The 23,611-nt window shown below is 43.7% G+C and overlaps 2 protein-coding genes across 3 annotated transcripts in view; one reads left to right on the top strand and one right to left on the bottom strand.

Moving 5' to 3' along the window:
* TMEM86A (transmembrane protein 86A) overlaps window positions 1–20,900 on the top strand; it is an 84,027-nt gene extending 63,127 nt beyond the window's left edge. Inside the window, exon 4 of the transcript XR_003093664.1 lies at window positions 20,778–20,900. The gene's annotated coding sequence lies outside the window, so the exon portion shown is untranslated. The remainder of the gene's footprint in view (window positions 1–20,777) is intronic.
* The window catches only part of IGSF22 (immunoglobulin superfamily member 22), a 57,956-nt gene that overhangs the window by 24,516 nt on the left and 9,829 nt on the right, over window positions 1–23,611 (bottom strand). For both annotated transcript variants that reach the window (XM_025202114.1, XM_025202113.1), the window contains exons 6-19: window positions 22,556–22,595; window positions 21,912–22,089; window positions 20,805–20,918; window positions 18,995–19,157; window positions 17,244–17,516; window positions 15,889–16,173; window positions 11,380–11,504; window positions 10,362–10,503; window positions 9,309–9,605; window positions 8,499–8,801; window positions 7,981–8,154; window positions 3,610–3,738; window positions 2,463–2,759; window positions 3–78 (exon numbers count right to left, since the gene is read on the bottom strand). In XM_025202114.1, the coding sequence (XP_025057899.1) occupies window positions 3–78; window positions 2,463–2,759; window positions 3,610–3,738; window positions 7,981–8,154; window positions 8,499–8,801; window positions 9,309–9,605; window positions 10,362–10,503; window positions 11,380–11,504; window positions 15,889–16,173; window positions 17,244–17,516; window positions 18,995–19,157; window positions 20,805–20,918; window positions 21,912–22,089; window positions 22,556–22,595 (2,596 nt within the window). The remainder of the gene's footprint in view (window positions 1–2; window positions 79–2,462; window positions 2,760–3,609; window positions 3,739–7,980; window positions 8,155–8,498; window positions 8,802–9,308; window positions 9,606–10,361; window positions 10,504–11,379; window positions 11,505–15,888; window positions 16,174–17,243; window positions 17,517–18,994; window positions 19,158–20,804; window positions 20,919–21,911; window positions 22,090–22,555; window positions 22,596–23,611) is intronic.

Raw genomic sequence — 23,611 nt, forward strand, 5'->3', positions numbered from 1 at the left:
CAGGAATGCAGAGGGCTGTCCCAGCACGAACCACCATGTGATTCTTCAGCCTAGCACTTAGATCAAACTTGGGAGGGGCTAGAATAAAAAAAAAGCAATAAAATAAAAAAAGGAATAAAAAAGCAGCAATAAACAAAGGGGGTGAGGAAAGGGGGTGGGGGGTAGAGAGAGAGAGAGAGATTAATTAAAAACTTGGAGACCATATACTGGAGTGAAACCATTTTCCCCAGTTAGCCCCTTTGTTTCATACACTGGAAGATCATGATGAGACAAAAGAAAATCAGACCTTGAACTTAGTTTCAACAAGCCATAGTTAAGAAGTTAAGTCACCAGTTGCAGCACAAAATAGGAACAGCAAGACAGGTCCTATCTTTTTTGCAGGTGCAAATAAAGATACTGTTAATTATGTATAGCTAGTGCCAACATGCTGCAAGGATGGGTTCACTGGAGAAAGGATAAATGCACACATGACATGAGATTGTCTATTTTTATTTAGAAGCTCAGGTAAATTAGCAGTTTCCCTTTACCACGCCATGTTTAAGGCACGGTGCCTTTTCACGGTATTGGAACACAAGAAAGCAATAACATTTAAAAGCTGTTTTCCTTTTCAAATCGGATGGAAGCCAACGACTGGTAAATAAGTCTTATAGCAGATTTGTTCTCTCAAGGATAGGCTATGCAACCCTTAATTATATTGTACAATACTTAGACAGAGGCTCCTCTTGAAGTTAATGGCACAATTAATACCAGGTTACTGCTCCTGGGGCCATGGCTGCCTGACCTTATAACAGCCCCCCTGCTTGTTGGTGGCTGGTGAGGAATACTTACCAGTAAGCATTCAAGGTCTCTGTTGTGAGGGCCAGTTATAGCCTTTCCAACTAAGTTTGATGGAGGAAGATGGAGTAAGACAGAAAACTATTAGCATAGGAGAACTGAGTGAGAGCAAAAAAGTCATGTGAAATGGCTGCTTTTTCAACTGATTGAAAAATAATTGCTGACTTCCTCCCTCCATCACCACTGTGTCAGATCTATTTCCTATCAAACCTCATGGGTTTTTTATTACAGCATGCCTCTTAACATCTCCTGTGACAGGTTGGGTGGTATGTTTTGGTGTCTCTGTGCTTGGAGATGAAATTACTAGCACTGTTTTAGGGCACCTCTGGAGGAATAAGTTGGCCATATAGATTTGTGCAATTATTCAATTAGATATTGTGTTCTGAGCTCCTTGAATGTTCTTGTTCCTCATAGGAATCACTGCAGTATGGTATGACTCATGAAACTTGTATCCAGCCTTGTTGCTCTTTTCTGCCACTTAAGGCGGCTCAGACCAGCGCTGTGTCCTCTGTGATCATTCCAGAGAGAAGCTGTTTGAATGTGCTAATTAGCAAACTTGCTACCCAGGAGTCCAAGATAATAAAGGTTTGAGCTTCTACCTATTATAATAAACTGGCTAGGGGATACTCAGGGTATCCCCTCTGCTATAATATCTCTGCTATTATTCTCAAGGCATGATGAGCTACTCTGGAGCATTCTCCTTGACAAAACAATTACCTCTGTGTTGTCTGTTTATCACTCTGCTCCTTGATTGTTCGTTTGCAGCAGGCCTTTCACTCTTAGCTCCCCAGCTGAAAGAGCAGCAATCTATATCTCAGCACTGTTGTCTCTATAATAAATGGGCACTTCAAATATGACAGCTTGCCTGCTGCAGCTCAGTACACTACTAATGCATCTAGCCCAAGAGCAAATGGGAGGCAGTGCTGATAGCATCGGTGGCAGAAATGAGTGGAATTTTCCAGGAACTGCCTTTGCAGTCACATAGTTGATACGACTGGCTAACAGCAAAAGGAAAGCTGCAGTCAATGGGGCTGTAAATGGAAATTTGCGGCAGAGGAGATACAGCTCTGGCAGGAAATGTAGAGAATGTCTTTCAGTTCAACTCCAAGACTCAAAAAAGAATTTTTGTTACCCAGTGTCCCTGGCCAATACCCATGCAGACTCCAAGTGAACTTCACCAAAATATAAGACTTGTACCACTATACAGAAAAGAAGGAGCATCTGTAAAGTATTCCATTTCTCAGGAAAGGGCCTGAATTCCTTTTCATGTTTTATCTGAAAGGGCTAGATACTAGACTCTACCTTATGTATCTGGTTTCCTGTAGGCAAAATCAGATTCCCTAATGGGTCCCCCTTGCTAAGGTCACCAAAATAAAGACAAAATCAGGTGCAAAAACATATTTCACGTGAGCTGTTGTTGATGTCACAGCCCAGTCACATGGATGGGAAGGGCAACATGCATTTTGTTCCAATGTTTATCATGTCATTAATCAAAGCTCACAAAGCTTTATTACCTTTCCTGATTGCCAGTATCAACAGTGATGCTGTGTAAGGCTGTGGCTATTAAAACAAATGAACTGAATCACAAATGAAGTGATGTGCAGCTTGAAAGACTGCTGAGCTGTTACCTGGAGGAGGCATAGCAAAAACTCCTTCTTCTAGCTCTACTGGTTCTCCCACTCCACCTTCATTTACTGCTCGGATGCGGAAGAAATATTTTTGCCTCTCCTGCAGGCCTCCCACGGTGTAGATGGTGCCAGAAATTGGGATTTTTGTGCATTTTGTCCATTCCTTGGTGTCTTCAGCTCGCATCTCGAGTATGTATCCTGAAGGCAAGTCCCCTTGATCTGGTTCCTCCCATGCCAAGGAAATGCTGGAGTTGCAGGAGTCAATAACGTGGAGCCCCTTCACCAATCCTGGAGGTTCTGTAACAGCAACAAACCTGCTATTGTACATATAACAGAGATGCTCACCCTTCTCCCAGCACCAACCCCACATCCAGGCCTATGTTCTCATATGTAATTAATAATTTCAGCCATCACTTTTCCTAGGTGCACAATCTAGGGCCTGGGTTTTCAGTCAATGCTGAACAAACAAATACTATCACAGGCTGCTGCATCTGAGGTACATGAACATACTACTATGAAGTGATCTAAGGCTTGGCTCCTCTCCTCTACACTACAGTAGCTCTGTTACTTTCAGAAATGTTTTTCCAAACTGCTTACAGCTCTGGAGACTTATGCCCACAATAATCACACAGACACCCACTATTCATATGCTGCTTCTGGGCAGGACTTGAGTTTAAAAATGGTTTTGATTATGTATGGAAAGATTACAATGCTCATCTATTAGCTCATCTTACTAGGATATAGGCCCATTTTTGCTCTCACTGAAGTCACTAAGAACTTCGCTCTAATTTCACTGGGCAGGATTAGGCCCACAATCTCCCCAATTAAAAAGCAGTCTTGAAAAACAAAGCTTTGGGAAAATTAATAAATCGCTTTATCCACATTCTGCAGAGGCTTACCCTTCTTTTATTAAATACACCAGTGCGGATTCATGGTACACTGAAGTCCAATAAACAGAAATGATTTATGATGTTATGAAATGATTGAATTATGGCCTCTGGGAGAAGTGAATGAAAGCCTCTCAAGTACGGCAAGCAACTAAGCACGACAGCATGTTGAGCTGTACGTGCTGTCTGCCAATAAAGTAAGTCTTGTCACTGGAAACATTTTTAGGAGAACTAGTGATTAAATTAAACAGGAAACATACTGATGGGGTCCTTTGCAGCGACAGAGCTGGAGGGTATGCTTGGTTGTCCTGGCCCTGCACGGTTCACTGCTGTAACACGGAACTCATATTCTGTGTCTTCTAGCAAACCATCCACTTTGAATTTGGTATCTAAAGAGGCAGATATTACAAGTTTTCAGTTTAATCCTTTTATAAAAAGTTGTCGTCCATCCACATAAGAATTCCCAAGTGACGTTAAAAGAATTACCTGTGGGTTGGGAGTAAGCATGAAAAAATGTCACCTCAAAAAGACACTTTTTAAAGAACATTAGGCATGCATATGGCTTCCCTCTATCTAGTCATGCACTCAGCTTGCAAAGTGGGAACACATTATGTCAAAGAGCACCCCAAGGCACAGAAAAAAGGGACTGGATTTAGTCATAGATTTATAGATGCTAGGGTTGGAAGGGACTTCAACAGATCATCAAGTCCGACCCCCTGTCCTGGGCATCAAGTTTATCAACATCCTTCTTGAAGTACGGCACCCAAAACTGGACGCAGTACTCCAACTGCTGTCTGACCAATGCTGCATAGAGGGGAAGTATCACATCCTTGGATCTATTTGTCATGCATCTGCTGAGGCATGATAAAGTGCAGTTAGCTTTGCTGGTGATTTCATCACATTGCCAACTCATGTTCATCTTGGAGTCCACTAGGACTCTGAGATCCCTTTCTGCTTCTGTGCTGCTGAGAGGGTCACTTCCCAGCCAGTAGGTGTGCTGGATATTTTTGCACCCTAGGTGCAGCACTCTGCACTTGTCCTTGTTGAACTGCGTCCTATTGTGTACTGCCCACTTTTCTAACTTGTCCAGGTCTGCCTGCAATTGTTCCCTACCCTTTGGAGTGTGCACTTCACCCCACAATTTAGTATTGTCCGCAAACTTGGACAGAGTACGCTTCACACCCACATCCAAGTCACTGATTAAGATATTGAAGAGTACAGGTCCAAGGTCTGAACCCTGTGGGACCCCACTACCCACATCCTTCCAGGTTGATACCAATCTGTCTACTACCACTCTCTGGGTGCGATCGATAAGCCAATTTGTCACCCACTGGACCATGTAAATATCTACGTCATAGCCTCTTAATTTATTTATGAGAATAGGATGAGATACGATATCAAAGACCTTGCTAAAGTCCAAGAAAACAACATCCACCCCTACTCCTGCGTCTAAGCATTTTGTGACCCTGTCATAAAACAAAACCAGATTTGTCAGGCATGATCTACCTGCTACAAATCCCTGCTGGTTTCCCTGCTGCATTATTTTTCCCGCTGGACTCCCACAAATATGATCCTTCATAATCTTTTTAAAGACCTTTCCAAGGATGGAGGTGAGACTGACTGGCCTATAATTACTCAGATCCTCCTTCCTCCCCTTCTTGAAAATAGGGACCACATTGGCCCTTTTTCAGTCCTCCAGGACCTGACCTGAGTGCCACGAGTGCTCAAACAGCCATGCCAGTGGTTCTGCTATGACACCGGCCAATTCCTTCAGTACCCTCAGATGCAGCTCATCTGAAGCTGCTGACTTGAACACATCCAGTCCATACAAGTGACTCTGCACCAAGTTACCATTGACAGTTGGTGGGCTGGTATCCCTCTGATGCCCATCTAAGAACCCATTAGGAGACTTTTCTTGAGCCCTGTTCAGGAACACTGAGGCAAAAAACTCATTGACTAGCTCAACCTTGTCCCTCCCTGTCTGTCACTAATTGCTCCTCCTTGTTCAGTAGGAGTCCTTTGCTGTCCTGAGCCTTCCTTTTACTCCCTACATACCTAAAAAATGACTTTCTGTTGTCTTTAATTTGTGTTGCCAGCCTCAGCTCTGTAGTTGCTTTGGCCTTTCTAACTGCCTCCCTGCAAGTGTGGGCCAAGTAGGTATACTCCTCCTTGGTAGCTTCCCCCTGCTTTTTTTGCCCTTAGGCTCCCCTGGGTTTCCCTGTTTAGCCAAGGACATTTTTTTAGCTCCTTTCCCCTCATACTGGGATAATCTCCCTCTGTGCCCGAAGGATCACTTCCTTTAGGAACAACCACCCTTCCTGGACTCCCATCTCACCAATACTCTTCTCCTGAAGTGCGTCGTTGACTAGACTCCTAAGCATACTGAAGTTAGCCTTCCTAAAGTCAAGCACTTCCACCCTACTAGTCTAAGTATCTAATATGGGAAAAACATATTTTTTCAACTATTGCATCTGCTACTTATTTTGGGCTTAGGATGTGGTGCCTCCATGTATGTCCAAAATCAAACAGATGGGATTCAACAAGGACAAGTGCAAAATTCTGCACTTGGGATGGAATAACTGCATGCACAAATACAGACTGGGGAATGACTGGTTTGACTGCAGTACTGCAGAGAAGGTCCATGGGGTTATGATGGGCCATAAGCTGACTCAACAGTGTGCTCTTGCTGCAAAAAAAGCCAACAGCCTCCTGGGTCATATTAACAGAAGTGTCACTTGCAAATCAAGGGAAGTGATTCTTCCACTCTATTCAGCATTGGTGAGGCCTCACCTGGAGTAGTATCCAGGTTTGGGCCCCATACTTCAAGAAGGATGTGGACAATTTGGAAAGAGTTAATCACAGAGCAACAAAAATGTTTAGGGGCCTAGAAGGCAAGACTTATGGAGGAAGGCTGAAATATCTAGGGTCATTTATCTTGGAGAAGAGAAGACTGAAGGGGGATTTGATAACAATCTTCCTGAAGGGTGATTATAGAGAGGATGGAGACAGGTTTTCTCTGTGACTGTAGGGAGCAATGGCCTCAAGTTGCAGTGGGGGAAATTTAGGCTGGAGATTAGAAGGAACTTTCTGACTATAAGAATGATTAAATATTGGAACAGGCTACCTAGGGAAGTTATGGATTCTCCATGCTTGGAAACTTTCAAGAGCAGGCCAGGGAGACTGGGATGGTTAGGCTGGGGTGGTTTAGTCAGAGCTGATCCTGTCTTGAGCAGGGGGCCTGACCTTGTGGGATCCCTTGCAGGCCTACTTTCCTATGATACCCCTGTTGTATAGGATTTTCTCTATGAATGGTCCAACTGAACTTAGTAGGACAGCTCATAGAGTAGTGAGTAAGCAGCCTGAGTGAGGATATCAGAATCTGACCTTCAGTGACTTTTCAGACTGATCTTCCATGTAGTTTGATCAAAGTCTCTGGAATTAAGGATAATTTTCCTTAAAATTAACTTCACCCTTTACACTGATGAATTTTGAAAGGTACTATTGGCCAAATTGATCAAATGCCATTTATTTCTTAAGGAAGTCCAATATTTTGAAGGAGACAGAAAGAAGAATCCATGAGAGAATGATGAAAATATAAGATGATGAAAACCAAAGGACTTGTTAGGCAGATGTTATTGGTAGGGGCCTACCAAATGCACTATTTCATGGATTTCACAGAAATTGTGTAATTGGCAGTCTCCTGTGAAATAGCTGGGTCCCCGTGAAAAAGCACGGGTAACCGGCTATGTTCAAAAAGCCATCGACCCCTTCTCCTGATGGGGGGCAGGGGCAGGGTGGGATGATAGGCCCAGCTTTACACTTCAGTTGGGTACTGGAACTGTTTAATTCCCACACTTAAACTGTTTGTTTACTGAGTAATTATCACTCTCCACCCCTTAAAGAGGGTGATAATTATTGAATTAACAAGCCAGGCAGCTCTAGCTAGGGCTTTCAATCAATGCCTGGGAGGGGTGGGACTTGCGGAGCCCCTCAGCCAATCAGAGGCATGTGTGTGTGGGTGGGGGGGTGGCTTTTGCTTCACCTTCAAAATGGCAGCCCCGGCCATGAAATTGGGGGCCCCAGCTGTGTTACAGCCACATAAGCAGTTGTGGGGGCTCATGAATTTGGTAGGTTCCTAGTTATTGGTAGCACAAATGCTTCCATGTGTTTCCCAAGCTGTGAGTCACATGTGGCTGCAATGCCACGAATATTTTGAATGTGATTGCTATTCTATACATTCAGTAAACTCAGTTACTTACTTAAATCAAAACCAGAGGAAAGGAGTGGCATTAGTCAAAGGAAACTTTTAAAACAAAGATGCCTAAAACTAGGCTTTTGAGTCCCTATACAGGCACCTAAATAAAACATACAAAGATATGATTTTCAGATTTGCTGAGTATCCAAACCTCCAATAGTACTAAAGCTTAGGATATGTGAGAATTGGGTTAATTCTCTGTACATACTTAAATACAGATTTGGGCCCCAAATTTCAGGCAGCTGTGTTTGGGCTTCATAAATGATGTGCTAATATCACCCGCTTTACTTGTCTGATCACAATTCTTGCTTCACATTTCATGTCCTCCCCAGCTCTCATTCTTCCAATATATAGCGCAGAACAATAGTTGTCTGACCTTTGACAGGATCTTTGGTGACTGGGACCCAAAGATTGCTGCCTTTCTTCCTTCTTTCTACAATGTACCCTTGTACTGGGGAGCCACCATCTGTGGCTGGAGGGTTCCAAGTGATGGTGATAGCTTCCTTAGTCACATCTGTAACCTGAGGTTGAGTTGCCAGTCCAGGAGGCTCTAAACAGACAGAGATAATTTCAGCAAGAAGAATCAGAATTAGAGTTTCACCTATAGTTCCATTGCAAAGCCTCATTTGATTAAAAGCAACACAGAACAAGAGGCTAAGAAAAGGGAGTCTGCTACTGTTTACAGCCAATGGATTTGGTCTTTGATTCAAATCATGTTTTCTGCCCTAGCAAGGGTCACAGTTAACAGTATCTACTCATTTTCAGCTTGGATTTGCAACCCTGAAGTGCAGAAAGTGTTTTAAAAAAAGGAAAATATTCTTTTGGAGGGGTAAGGGAATGTGCAAAAGTAAATCCACCTTTAAAATAGCCGCTTCAAGGTATTCATGTGCTTACCAATAGGTTCTCCAGCAAAGACTTCTTCCGTCTCCAGTGGTTCACTCAGACCCTCCGAATTGACGGCAAGGATTCTGAACTGATAGGCTCTGCCTTCTTCTACCTTATCGGTGGCAAATATGGTGTGTTTGCCTTCTACTTCACCAACTTTAATCCAGGACTTTTTACCAACCATCTTCCTCTCAATGATAAAATGTGTCACCTGCTTTCCTCCATTATCTTTGGGTGCTTTCCATTTCATTTTGATGCATTTACCTGTCCGCTCCAAAAATTCCACTTTTCCTTGAGGTGGTTTTGGTTTGTCTGCAGCATTGAAAGACAATCAAAGCAATATGGAAAGTTATTATAAATTGGAAGGCCATATCCTCACATGGTGAAAATTAGCATAGCTCCATTGACTTCAGTGAGGCTACACTGCTTTCCACCAGCTGATTTGATGATGCAGTCTTTCCCAGTACATGGATTCTACGTAAGGCCTGGGCACACTGTGGTCTTGGAATACATTTTATAGAATAATAGAAAATGAGGGTTGGAAGGGACCTCAGGAGGTCATCTAGTCCAACCCCCTGCTCAGAGCAGGACCATCCCCAACTAGACCATCCCAGCCAAGGCTTTGTCTAGCAATGTTCTCAAGCCCACAAGGGCTGCATTTTCTGGTTGAAGTTCAGAGGCCCACACCCAGCCTTGGGCCCATAACCTTTCAGCTGATAGTTCAGCACTCAGGCCCCTGAGTCACAGATCAGACTTCCTACAAGGCTGCAAAGTTGCCCTGCCACTGAATCACTGTAAAATGATGAGTTCAGGACCTACCAAGAACATTGAGAAACAGATTGGCAACAGCTGAGCCACAGTCACTTTTCAGCTTCAGCATAATGTTTCCACTGTCTTCTCTCACACAGTTGCTTATTGTGAGCAAAGCATAGTCATTCGCCTTTTCCATTGCAATCTTCTGTTCCTCTGTCACCTCAATACCATCTTTGAACCAGCTGACCTTTGGCATTGGTTTTGCCTTGAAGGGAATTTTGATGCTTGCCGTATGCCCGGCCTTCACAGTCACAGGGTGTGCAGCCAACATCTCCAGCACAGATTCATCAATGACAGGGGGATCTTAAAACAGTGAAAGGCATGTGAAACGTAGAGCCCCATGGACATTTTGGTGCTGCTAATGTATTTTGAGTTCCCTGCCAAGGTGGCATAAACCATGTCCTTCCACACCCACCTTTCTTTAAGAGTAGATTCCTATATTTTAAGGGGCACCTAAAATCCTTAGTACCTGTTGATGCAGATAGGCCAGTTCTCCTGATTACCATACAGAGAACTGTCTGGCTTTCCCTAAGACTATCCAGCTAAGCAGAAGAAAAAGGGAGCATTACTCCCTATATTCCACCATGCTACCCTGAATGATTACGTTGTAGTGACTAACTCAGTTTGTGCTAAAACCTGCCTTATGACCCATCAGCATATGGTCAATAGGTGTGCTCATCATTTAGTGCAGAAATGAGATGAAATCCTTGCTGAACATAAATAGAGTCTGAAAAATTTGGCTAGCACCATCTGGCTGCCAAGAGCTAAACAACAAATATTTTTCTTCAGGATGGTTTTCCTTGTTGTTTTTTACAAGTGTAATACCTCTCAGGATAGCCAAAATGTTCAAGTCCAGTCTCTGAAGGTCGGTGGACATGCTTGTCTGATTTATTCTCAATGAAGGCTACGCAATTGCCCTTTTGTGTGTGAAGAGATGGGGTTTTGCACATGCATGTCGATGGACCTGTAAAATTTGCTGGCACAAATAAGGAGGCCTGTTGATTGTACAACAGCAGCTGTGGGGGTGGTGTGAGTGTTATTATGGAAAAGTGTCAGTACCTGCAATGGCAATGGTGGCCTCACTTTCTGCTCCTTTGGCTCTGAATGTGTACTTCCCTTCAAACTTCTCTCCCATTTTGTCAATGATCAGTTTGTGGACAGCTCCCTGCTTGACAATCTGGATTCCTCTCATATCTGTAATCTGAAAGAAGGACAGCAGCAGGTTGCAAAAACAAAAAAATTATGACAAAAGTAGTCTATTGGTTAGAAATATGGGTGAAGGGTTTAGATATCTGTGTCCTGTCCTGGCAAAATATTTTGTAATTCTTGGATGACCCTGAGAATTATGCATTTCATTATGATCCAGCAGTATGGAAGCTACCCTGCACATGAAATTTGACTAAGCCAGCACACTGGCATTCAGAGGAAACATTATCCAAACTGCTGACCTGAGTGTCAAAGGGAAAAGGAGAGCTATTGTTCCCACAGGGGAAGATGTGCTTCCACAATAGAGGCAAGAGCCTGAGCAAGTGGGTTAGAAAATCTGGGAAAAGAAGTATCAAATGATTAGTCAGGTGCTTGAGAAAGAAAGATGGCTGACCAAGAAAGGTAAGGTTGATGCCATGCCAAAGTGAGACAAAGCTTAAGACCCAGAGTCTTTGGGAAATGTTAAATCAGTTCTCATTTCTTCTAACCCATTTGTCTGCCTTTACTCTATTTCTTTTCCAAGTTACTGACACTAGGCCAACTCCTGCATTCCCCACTCAGACAAAACTCCCATTAAGGCTCTCCAGCGTAGGCAGTGGAAGGCTGGGGATAATGCGGGCTAGCCCCCCAAATTCATTTTGCAGTGGCCAGCAATAGGAGCAGCACCACATCACCACCGTACTGCAGTGCCCAGTGCTGCTTGACATGCAGCCAGGCCAGTGCCACTGCCCCACCCCACTGCCACAGCGCTGTATCCAACGTTCCTGCCATATGCTCCTCCGCGGCTGCAGGCCCCCCAAATAATATGTTCTGCCTCCACTTATGATTTCCAGCTTTTCATTTTCTTTCTGGTTACATCATGAGTGTTTACCTCCTTGCCATCCTTCAGCCAAACTCCTTCTACCTTCTCATCATTCAGGACAACACAGAGCTCTGCTGGGTCTCCTGTTGGAGCCTGAACATCAGACATACCGCTCTTGACTGTAGCAAATCTCTCTATAAGAAATTTCAGTGATAGTAAGTGAACAAAGATAGTTGGCTGTAACTGCATGCACCAAAGCACAGTATTAAGGAGAGGTAAACCTCATAACGAAGGAATTCAGCATGAACACATACACAGCATGCACTAGGGACAAATGCTAACTGTCTGTCATTTTGAGACAGTGGGGAAAAAGGTGTGGGGAAAGCCCCTGTAAGAGATGTCAAACAAACAAACAAAAAAGAGAATGGGTGAACAGGTTAATATATCATACCTGAGAGATGGGGGCAGATAGAGGGAACAGATAAGCCTATAGAGACTGTATTGCAGGGTGGTTGGGGGATAAGGAGAAATATTTTCTCTTGGAAATCTCTCTTCAGCACACAAAGGCCATTGTGGATTTGTTACTGGTTTCTGACTTTCCCCTCTCTGGCAGGCAGGGAGGAGGAGGTCTTTTAGAAAAGGACCAGGGTATGGGTTCAAGCCAAAAAAGTAGCTTGTTCCAGTGCTTATTCATTCTCACAATTAGTATTATATGTTTTATTTCTAATTTGAATTTGTTTGGCTTTAGAGTCCAGCCTCTGGCTCTTGTCCCACCTTTCTCCACTGCATTAAAGAGCCCTCTAGACTCTAGGATTTTTTTTTCCCCTATGAAGGTTCTTAGACACTACAGCCAAGTCATTCCTCAATTTTCCTTATGATAAAGAGAATGAGCTCTAAGACATTTGCAATAAGGGTTTTTTTCCCAGTCTTTAATAATTTCTGTTGCTCTTTTGTGCATTCTCTGCAGTATTTAACATTCATCTGCACTGTTCTCCATTTCTTATATATTCTGTTGTTAAAGAGGGAGCTGCTGTCCAGTTTGGAAAGATTTCCCCGGTTTTTCCATCTCAGAGGAGAGAGAAGCAGGTGGACACCCTTATACCTAGAGAACTGTCAAATACAGTGGTGAGGTCCATTGTGCCACTTATCCTACTCTGAGTCTGGTAGGACTAGAACTGCAGGAGCCACCAGTCACAAGGTCTGAAGGTGGGCAATGGCTCAGCAGTGTCTCTGAGAACATTAAACAGGGTTTTATACAGTATATGAACCATTTTGAAAAAAAAAAGGGGAGCAATTGAGAGCTCACTGAATGTACACTACACAGCATTTGAACTACACAACTGAAATGAGCTCTGTCAAGGAACTGAGCAGGGGTGTGGTGGCAGTACTACACCCCCTCTAGATCTGACCCTAACTTTAAATGGTCACATGTATTAGGAAATCCAGTCAGGAATTCTTTAGCATCTTGAACAGGAGACACTGAGAGATCAGTATTTTGTCTGCTGGAGGAAGCATCAGTGGGAGTAAACTGTGCGCATCAAATAGAGAATAGATTCAGCTAGCCTAGATACTGGATGGACAATGAAACTCAGTTAGTCTCTGGGAATCAGAAACCATTACAGAGAATGTCCTGGGCTTGGTTTAAGGTCCCGTTCCAATTAACTGTATGCTTCTTCTAGCCATGGTATACCTATTGACAATGGCTTAAAAGACCCTCTGTGAGTCTCAATGGGGTTCACTTTTTCTCAGTGGTATTTACTGGAGAGACGGCAGCTCCAACAAGCCAACCACCAATACATCCATCGTTGAGTTCCAAATCCTAGTCAATCAGCTGGAACCGTAGGAACACATTGATAGTTTTTAGCTCACATTTTCTCATGCACAGATGAGACTAAGCAACAACTTTTGGATCCAGATCTGAAATTCTATGCGGAAAAAGGTTGGTTTTATGGCTAAGACACTAGACTGTAACTCCAGGTCTGACGGGTTAACAGCAGTCCTTCAAATGACTACAGTGGAAGCTGGACCAGTCCTTTATTCCCTCAGTACCTCAGGGTCTGTCTACCCTGCAATCACAGAAATATAATATAGAGACACCTGGACAAGCTTTAGTTAGCTTGGGTAATACTAGCAGCTAGTACATGGCAGCATGGGCTAATTTATCTTGTTGAGAAGCCCAACCTGTCTGTCTCCCTGATTTACTTGTAGCGGGTTAGGGATGCTATGTCTTATGGTTAAGTCAGGGTTGACTGTTGTTTTACTAGTAAGCTGGACAATGTATTTGGAGAGGAATGATCCTGCCTCTGGTGGGAGGTTGGACTAGATGACCTCTGAAGGTCTGTTCCAGCCGTATTTTTTTATGATTCTATGATTGTTCAGTAGAAGGACTTAGAAGTTAAAATGTAGGTGGCCATGTACTTGAACAGAACAGCTTGAATTTTTGAGAGTCTTATAACATACACATAAGTCACATGATCACAGCATCTGATGAAGTGAGTCTGGGCCCATGAAAGCTTATGCATCTCTGATTTAGTTCGGCTGTAAGGTGCCTCTCTATTTTGCCTTCATACTCACATGAGTCTCTCCTTTCTCCTGCTGCTATCGAGGCATTCTAACAAGTGGCCTGTAGATGGCATTCACACATTAGTCTGGGCAGCCTCCTTTTCTTCGCCAAGCAAGAGTCAAAGCACAAGCCTAGGGCCTGATTAACGCATAGGCAGTCTAGGCATAGGCTGACATGAATCTGAGATTTCATTTTAAGAGCCATTCTTTTTCTAGTCCTCATGATGGTAAAACACACAAAAAATGGACAATGTGACCCAACAGTAACCAATTTGATGATCTCACCTAGAACCTACAGAAGGCGTGGAACAATAGATGTAAGAAGTGTAATGGTCCCATTCAATCCCGTGAACAATTATCTCCAAAACATGACGTCCTGGTAGGAGACTATGCTGTGAGAAGGAGGCTGCAGTTGGAACATGCATGTGGTAGGGCAGTTAGGCCTCTATGTGAAGAAGACCTTGGACTGGCCTTGTTTAAACCCAGGCTGCATTTGGTCTTTTTATTGTTTCAATCTGCCTACCCAAGAATTATGAATGCTAATTTGGCTCCAGAGCCTGTCTTTCCTGAATGGCAGCACAGTCCATAGCCACTGCAGCACTACACCATCTGGCTTTAGGAGGGAAAAGGGTGTGGAATTTAATCTGTTCTTTTTCCCAGCCTCTTCTAACACAGGAACATAGGAACAAAAAACCAAAAAAAGCCTCCTGAGCCAGTGAGTCCCATTTCCTGCACCATTTATCCTGAGTCCTAAAAATCATCCGTTCCAGTCCCTCACATATGCTACAGCCACAAAGGACCTGATGAAAACAAAAGCAAAAGCACTCTACAGTGTCCAGAGATAAGAAGCAGGAGAGAGAAGGGCACCATTGATAGAAGAGCCATTATTCTCTTAATGTATGTTCAGAAGATCCTAAGAAGAAACTGCGCCCTGTGCTACAGAGGAAAGTAAAAAACTCTGTATAGTCCTTCCCCACCAGACCTAGGGAAAAACCCCTTTCTGATCTCACCTTTAGCTGTAGCTCGTGTCCCATATACCTGAGGAAAATAAACCAACCCCCGAGATACCAATGAAACATTCACAAGGGGGTGGAAAAAGGGAAAAAGTTCCTTCCTGGCCCCTACAGGTCACCAGCAGAAACCGTAAAGCACAAGACTACCAGACAACTCCCACACAGAGACTGTTGAACCCTAAAAGAGGACAACAAATACTCGAACCATACCGAGCTCTAATTAGATAGAATGGTACGTGGCAGGCGGGTGTGCATAAATCAAAGCCAGTCTGCCTCCGTCAATAGTCACCTGAATGTAATAAAGGCCGCTAAAACCCAGAAAGGAGCTCAGAAAACGGATTCTTGTTTAAGCTCCAGTGGCAGATGGATGTAAACTGGGCTTTCCTGGTTCTTTCTCCTCTTAGCTGTACATCCTTCCATCATGTTTTCTGGAGAGGGGTTTATTCTACTACAATTACAACAACTTTACAATCTTTGCTTATGTAACAATAATGATAATTAATATTTATACCAATGATCTCCTGAAACTATGCCTATGTCCTCCCATGCAGGCTGCAATCAAATGCTGTGTGGGTGTGTTGCGTTAAAGTTTCAGGATAGGAATGCATGATGGTGGCTCTGATTAATGAATGTATTATGATGGCCTGATTAATATCCCAAAGATGGTAAGAATACTTTTGAGTTTCATAGGTGGCATGTACAACCTTAAATTTGAAATCTGCTGCTTTATGCTTGCACAGCATCTTGGAAGTAACAAAAGCCCTTAACAAATAATGGTTGATGATTATTCCAGTCTTCAAACAGGGAGGCAGAGACTCAGGCTGGTTTTGTGATTTGTCACATGTCACATAACAAAATGAGGAAGAGAACTCAGTTCCTTTGACTCCAAGTCTCTTCCCCTCAAGGCAATGCAGCCTGTCTATAAAGTCAAACCATGCAACAATTGAACAATTATATAGTACTATATTTTTGTAAACCTCTCCCTGTATCCAGTTGTTCTTACCTTCCACTGTTACATTGGCAGTGCTGTAATACTCTTTTGGGTCATTGTCTTGCATGGCAATCACTGTGTACTCCCCTGAGTCTGTCAGTTCAGCATCATCAATGATCAGCTCTGCTCTCTTCCCCTCATGGTTCATGCTGTACTTGTTGGATTTCTGAATCACTGCCCCATTCTTTAGCCACTTCAGGGTAACATCTTTAGAAGTCAGCTCACACTCCAGACAAGCTTTCCCCTTCTCCTTGACTCGGACATTCTTCAGATTGCTGATGAACTTAATTGGGATTCCTTCAGAAAGAGGGAGATGAAGAGATCGTCAGTATGAAATTTCATTTCCCAGGGATAACTTTAGAAAGCCAAGCAAGACAGTGGGAAAGAAGCTGCACCTCGGCAACAATATGTTCAGGGTTGTCTGTACCCCCACTCCTCTTTGTGCTACATGTGTCACGGTGTTTTTAAGCCTTCTTCAGAGGCATTGGGTGTTCGCTACCATCAAGGCGGGGGCCAATGATCCTGCTTGGACTAAAGCCAGATGTTCCTGGCTAGGGGGTCTTGGCCCTCCATTCAGGGTGAGACTGAATGCCATATTTGGAGTCAGGAAGGAATTTACCCCATGGTCAGGTTGGTACAGACTGTGGGGGGTTTTGCCTTCTTTTGTAGCGGGGTCATGCTCGCCACTTGGGATCTCTTGAATATCGATTGACAACATTTCATAGAAGCAGGATGTTGACTCCTGTGATCTCCTTACTTTACCTGTCAGGTTAGGGTGTTAGGTCTGTGTTGTGTCAGGGTTGATGGTAGTCTTATGTAGAGTTTAGATTATAGGAGGGTTTGGACAAGGATGATCCTGCCTCAGGCAGGAGGTTGGACTAGATGACGTCTGGAGGTCCCTTCCAGCCCTGCTTCTCTATGATTCTATGCCTGGGAGAAGAACAATTCCAGACTTCACTTGCGACATCACTTCCAAGGAGACTGCAGCTAGTGTAGATGACAGTTTTCCTGCAGTACACATCTTAAAAACTGCACCACTATCTGACTAGCCTCCTTGGTGCCTACTGAAACATGCCTTCTGTATGCTAAATCAGACCTGCTTGACAATGGTAAATAGACAGAGTTTCATAGATAGGGATTGTCCCTTCTGAACCACCAGTAGCACAAGTGAGAAACTTTTTCTAAATTTCGGGAAGATAGATGGAAACCCCTGCCAGAAATGGTGGTCTCTTTGCCTCTCCACCATCTGGTCTACTTTGTGAGGCTATGACTGCTTCCACCTAATACAGCCAGTCCCTTAGTTCAAACAGTACAGGCTGGTACTTTTAGCGTGAGGGGTTCCCTAACAGTTCTCCTGCCTCACTTACGCTCTATGATGAGTGGAGCTTTCTGCACCAGATCTCCAGCTTCAACGCTGATCTCACCAATGTCACTCGGCCGAACATCCTTAATTTTTAGTGTGTGAGTTAGCCCATCATCAGATGAAATGATCTCATATTTGTCATCTCGTTTCAGCTCTTTCCCATTGAACTTCCAGGTAAAATTGGGCACTTTCTTGGATAAGCGAATTTCAAACACAGCTGTCTGCCTTTCTGTCACTTTCAGTGGTTTCAGTTCTGCCAGAAATGATAGGGGCTCATCTGTTAAAATAACAGAAGACAAATATGAATGTGCAAGTGTAAGGAATACTCATAGTTTAATCTAGTTCCCAACTTTAGGATTTTCCTCAGTGGCCTTGAGCCAGATCCTCAGCTGGAGTCAATCAACCTAGCTCTGCTGAAGTCTTCATTTGAATTTCTTTCTTACATGTAGAAGTAAGGACAATGGGCATGAATTGCTATAGCCCATTTTAAGCCCAAAAAGAGATGCACTACCTCATACTAGGACTACTTGAGGTCCACGGTACTTAAAAAGTGAGGTAAACTTCCTTCCAAGTCTGATTACCAGTCCGCACATCTGTGGTTCTCACTCCATTTCTCCTGCCTTGCTCCTATTCTTTTCTTCCCCTTTATTCTAGTCACCACAAGGGAAATGGTTTCAGGTAAGTGCAACCAAGATCTGGAAACCTCTCTGGAGATTTTGTTTCATTTGGAGCCATCTGCTGAACAGTAAAAAGGTAGCCCTGTTGGTTGTCCTGGTATCAGTCACAAAACAGGGCCTGGATCAGCCTGGAGCTATACCATCTCTGTATCAAGCTCATGACACATGACCCATTCTCTCACTCAGCCTCATTTTTGGGAGTTGGCCTGTGCAGAATGGGAGTGAGAGGGCAGGGTGTGTTCCCCAGTGGCATTCCCAGGCCTGGCACACAGGCAGGTAGACATGCCCTCTGTGGTTGTCAACCTACTGGACACCTTGTGCCAAACTAGGTGCTTGGGCTTGTCACAAGGGGGAAGTATTTTATTTTGATTAATTATGTAGAGGAAGGGGAAGCATCAGGAGGACCTCACAAATCAAGCAGTCCCCTTGAAATTAAGTTACAAAGTGAGGGTACTGCTCAGTGTAAGTCTGGGTGGCCTTGAGATGGGCCAGCTATTCCAGAAATAGCTGGAAGGCAAGTGGAGTAAAAGCAATATTGTGGATAAAGCAGGTGGCAGCCTAATTTATACCCACCCTTGATTTAGGTCAACTTTGTTCTTGGATGTAAAATGTCTATGATTTTCCCCCAGCAACTGCAATCACATACTTGGCCTGTAACAGCAAGAGTGTGCAATAGAGAAAAGCCCCGTGCTTCATCTTCCCTGGGCATGTACATCCCCTTCCATTCCTAATGGATTGTGGAAGCACAGGTCATTTCCACCACAAGGCTATTGCCATGGCACTTTTCATCATTTATCTCCTTTCTGCTAAACTGGTTCAAATACAACGCTGAAATTTGCTGTCTTGTGAAATGTATTTCCTTTGATCACGTGCACTCTCCAGTTATTGCAGATCCGAGCATGACTTGTACAGTGCTGGATTTTTGTTTGAGGGTAAAAAGACCAGTGAGTCATAAATGTTGCAAAGAACTATAAAAAAAAGGTAGGTCATGGTCTGACACTGATTCTGACCCCATCTTTTTTAGTGTTCCATTTTGTCATGGCTTCCCTACCATTGTGCAGTTAAAAATAAAAATTACCTATCACTTTCAGTACTGCTGAGAGAATCTTGTCTGCAACACTAAGTTTGTAGGTGCCCAGGTCCTTTTCATTCACGTTGGTGATGTACAGCATATACTTGGTGCCCATTTGTTTCATGTCATATTTTCCTAGAGAGTACTGACTACGCAGAGGCTCATCACCCTGAAAAAGAGAACACTGAAATCTGGGTATCTTTCTAGAGGTCACCCTCTATGTGAATCAACACAAGGTTGAGTTTAATGGACTTTGCTAGGCAGCAATGTGATTGCATGGTAAGCCCTGGGATTTTGCCTCCAATCTACAGGCCTATACATGTAACAGACCTCTGCTCTGACGCATGCTAATTAATCAAGTTTGCTGGAGCATTTGATAAGCTTTACTTAAAGCATCCCCACTGCTATTTTGAAACACAGGGATGTTGAATACATGTGATGCTGTGGGCGCTTTAATTAGAGTGGCTCTCAGAGCCGCTCTAATTAAAGTGCCCCCCACCTCCACCCTGGAGCACGTGGATAGAGGCCGTATATGTCCCCCTTCTAGTTTTAGATGGAAATCAATGATCCATTGTCAGCAATAATGCTTTGCACATGCAGGTCAGCCTTTCAGAGTCTGAAAAGGGCAATTAGAAAGCACACAGCATAGCACTACAGGAAGTAATCGCTGTGACAGACAGCAGGCTGTCCTCATAAGTAAATAAGGAGACTGGCTCCAAAATACACACTTAACCAGAGGAAGCTCTCAGTCCATTAGATATCTGGTTAGGGGCTGTTCTGGTCAAAAGCAAGTAAGTTAGGTCATATCCTGCTATTCTCATCAGGCGCTTCTACACATGCAATTAATATGAAGAAATAAACTCTGGAGTTTATTGCTCCTGAGTTTATTGCTCTTGGGTGCACTGTTTGAATGTGCACCCAAGAGAGCAGCACACTGAGCCAGGTCAGAGCAGTCCCGGCTCGCAGGAAGTCCCGGGGGTTAGCCTGCCAGCCTGGGGCTGCTCCCCATGTGGCTCAATGTGCTGTGGAGAGGCTGGCTGGGGCACAAGTGTGCTCCAGTGTGGGGCTAGTCAACAGGGATCCCCCACACTGAAGCACCCTCATGCCCTAGCCAGCTGCAGCAGCATTTACACGTGCACTACAGCAGAGCAAAAAACTCCACAGCAGGACAGTACTTGTATTTACAAGTACTGTGGAGTTAATTAGTTTACTCCAGCCTAATTGCCCTGCATGTGTAGATATTGTTTACTGCAGAGCTAATTAGTCAACTGAAGTAAATGTCTCATGCATGTGCCCACTCAGGGCTAAATTCTGGCATTATTACTCAGTGGTACCTTATATTGTGAATAGTCTCACTGATATTACCACAATGACTTGCAAAAGAAAGTATAGTTCAGTGTGAGAAAGGATACCAGGAGGTTCCCTTTTGTTTTTGCTCAGTCCTCCCTTGGGCGTGGACTTCACTGTGGTTTTAAGCTGACTGCAAGAACTTCATGTTTTGACCTAGCAAGACTGTGAGTAAAAGAAAGGGAGTATCACCTGCTCAAGATGGCAGAAGAAGGGATTTGTGAAATTAAACAGATAAAATAACAAACTAGTGTCTTTTCCTGAGGCTAAAGGAAGAAGTTTTACCTGTAGCCCATCCCTTCCATAGACCCTGTCAGACAAGCTAATGTATCAAGCAGGGCAACCCAAGCAACCTCGCCTAACCAAAGGGAAAGTGCAACTAGACTTTTCCTCAGTTATGTTGTACTGATAAACTGAATCTTTCTGCCTCTGCCTTTTTCAGTCAACCAAAGGAAATACAGAAAGCCACCTTAAGCCATGTCATCTTTGTATTGGGGTCCTTCAGTTCCAGAATGGCGTCGAATACAGCTGTGGAGTCTACTTTAGCTGCAACATCCTCAAGAGGTTTCAGAATTTTGACAGCCTGTATGAAGAATAAAGCAGAAATCTATACCTTGCGCCACAATTCAAACTTCACTGAAAATTTGCTTCTGTTAGTAATAGTTTTCTGTTTTGTTTTGTTCTGTGGCTATTCCTTTTGTTTCCCATTTGCTCTTGGATTTTGGTGATACTCAAAAGCAATGTCCTTCCCCATGTCCTATGTGCTCTTCTGAACTTTTGCCACTGTTCTTTTTGCATGAAGAAAAGGAATGATGATCTTGTGGTTAAGGCACCAGACTCAGGAGATGCGAGTTCAATTCCTGTCCTGACTCTAGATTGCGTGATCTTGGCCAGAGTTAGTTTTCTGTCTGTAAAATGTGGATATTCATATATCCTTTGTTTATCTTGTCTATTTGAATTGTAACATCTTTGGGAACAGGACTGTCTCCCAGTATGGGAGCCTAGCATAATTGGTCTAGGTTAGAACCTCCAGGCAGATGATATCAACACTTCAGTAAGTAAAATCAGCCTGGTGTTATTGGCTGAAGAAGTGGGGAATTCTGATACAGTGAGACTTCTTCCTGTAAAGTTCTTTTTTCTTTTCAAATGTGTGAAGACATATTCATTTGACTGAATATCAGTGAGATTTAGGTTCTAGGACTGGACCCAGAAGGTATTTAGGGGGGGTTGATGGACTACATATTAGGCTCCTAAATATCTTTTAGGAGCTGGCCCCTAATTCCTTTGTAACCCTTTGAAAATTCAAGCCAAAAGAACCAGCTGAAAATCCCAGATGTGCCTTCAGTTCAGGATTTTGAAACCCTCTTCCCCAGCTAATCTCATTTTTAAAATCTGGCTTTTCTTTTAGACCCATCTGTACTGCAATCCTTTTCTTCTTAGTTTGTAGCTGATTCTGTAAGGCATTCAGTGATGCTACAACTGAAGGGCATCTTCATGTGTAGGAGTGTTGTTCATTATAGAAACAGAAATAGAAATGGATGTGCAATGTGTTTTTAAAGCTGGTGGTATCACTAACCTCAACCTCCACTTTTTTCTTCATTTCTTTTAGCTTTTTGAGAAGTCCACGGAAATCAGTGAAGCCATATTCCATACAAACTTTCTCAAAGTCTTTCTTTGGCACCTTGGAGAGGATCTCCAGCATTTCTTTTTCATCAACCACTTTCTTCACTGCCTTCTTTGGAGGTGGAGGCCCCCTGTGCACAGAGCATGTTATTTACAGTGTATTTAAATGAAAGCTCCTCTTACCTCTGGGACCCTGCTAGAGGAAACTTTAAAGCCAGAGTTTCCATTGGGATGAATCTAAATAAGTAGGACTCCCTAGCTGGTAGGAAGTGAAGATGGGCTGTTAAGCAGAGCACTCTCCCTCACACGTTCTACTGCTAGAAGGAGGGATCAGAGGACTCCTGAGCACTATCCCTGCTGTCTGAGGATCTGCCAAGGAAGTTCCATTCACCTTTAGTGCTGACGTCTGAGGAAAAGAACAAACCGACCTATGGCCTATAGCGTCCGCTCCAAAATGAGGAGCCCCAAGCAAATCTCTGCATTGCTCGTGCTTGACGTGTGTTTTTGCTCTGACAAATACCTGTTTAGAAATGGCCTAGCACCCCTTACTATACACTCCTGAGAAACAGGAGACAGCCTAGAAATAAACCCCCTTACCTTTTTTTCAGCATTTTTTTGAAATCCAGCTTTTCTTGACCTGAAAAAAAAAAAAAAAATCTCCTAACAAATGACTGGATTCATATAGATCAATAGCAACATTAAACAATACCAAGTTGAAGAGCAATGGCTTTGATATCATCTATACATTAAAAGAGAAATCCTGCTGCAGGTCACAGAGACAGTGGGATTCAAGTGAGTGTTTTTCTTATGTTGGGAGGCAGTTTCAGTCATGAAGAAACTATGCAGGGAGACTTCATCCCTGTCCAAAGTCTGTGTGCCACAGAGCAGTGATAAAATATGGGTGCTTAATTCCCATTGATTTAACTGTTCCCCAGCTGTAATCATTGGTCTCTCTGCTTCTGTTTTCCTGGGAGACAATCGGGGGAACAATAATCAGTGGGAATTGGGCATGTAAATACCTTGGAGAGTTTGAGCCTCAGTGTCCCTGCACCCCTGTTCCCCATGCGTAGGAAGGGAGAGGGAAGATAGCACAACCTTAACTTGCAGGGTTATTTAGGGAATAAATACAAGATTGTAAAAGAGCTTGGATAATATAGGTCAGGGCCATCCAACTTCTAAGTGGCCAGGGGCCACATACCAGGTGAGCCACGCCAGCAGGAACTGCTCTAGTGCAAGTCACAGGCCACTGGGCTGCACCCCTCTCCCTTGCACCTCACATATGGGCAGCTCCTTCTACGTTGCTGCACCATGCTATGGGCTCTCTTGGCTCCATGGCCTGTACCACCGCACTCTCTGGAGAGGGAGCAGGAAGTGAGAGCTGATAGTGGGGAAGAGCCTAGAGACTCTGGTTGCGGTAGCAGCCAGAGAGATAAGGGGGGCAGTGGCTGGGTAAGAGCCCGAGGGCCACACATTAACCTCTTGCAGGCCACCAGTTGGACAGCCCTGGTATAAGTAATGAGGGCAGATGGAAATCAGATAGGAGGATAGCTATCAAAATGGTCATATAGCTGCTTTCCTGGTGAATCATGATACATATGGTCTTTACACTTCGCTTAAGTATATCAGGGTGTTTTTCCCCGCTTTGCTAGTGGA

The sequence above is a fragment of the Alligator sinensis genome, unplaced genomic scaffold (assembly GCF_000455745.1).
Source record: "Alligator sinensis unplaced genomic scaffold, ASM45574v1 scaffold983_1, whole genome shotgun sequence".
Taxonomy (NCBI): Eukaryota; Metazoa; Chordata; order Crocodylia; family Alligatoridae; genus Alligator; species Alligator sinensis.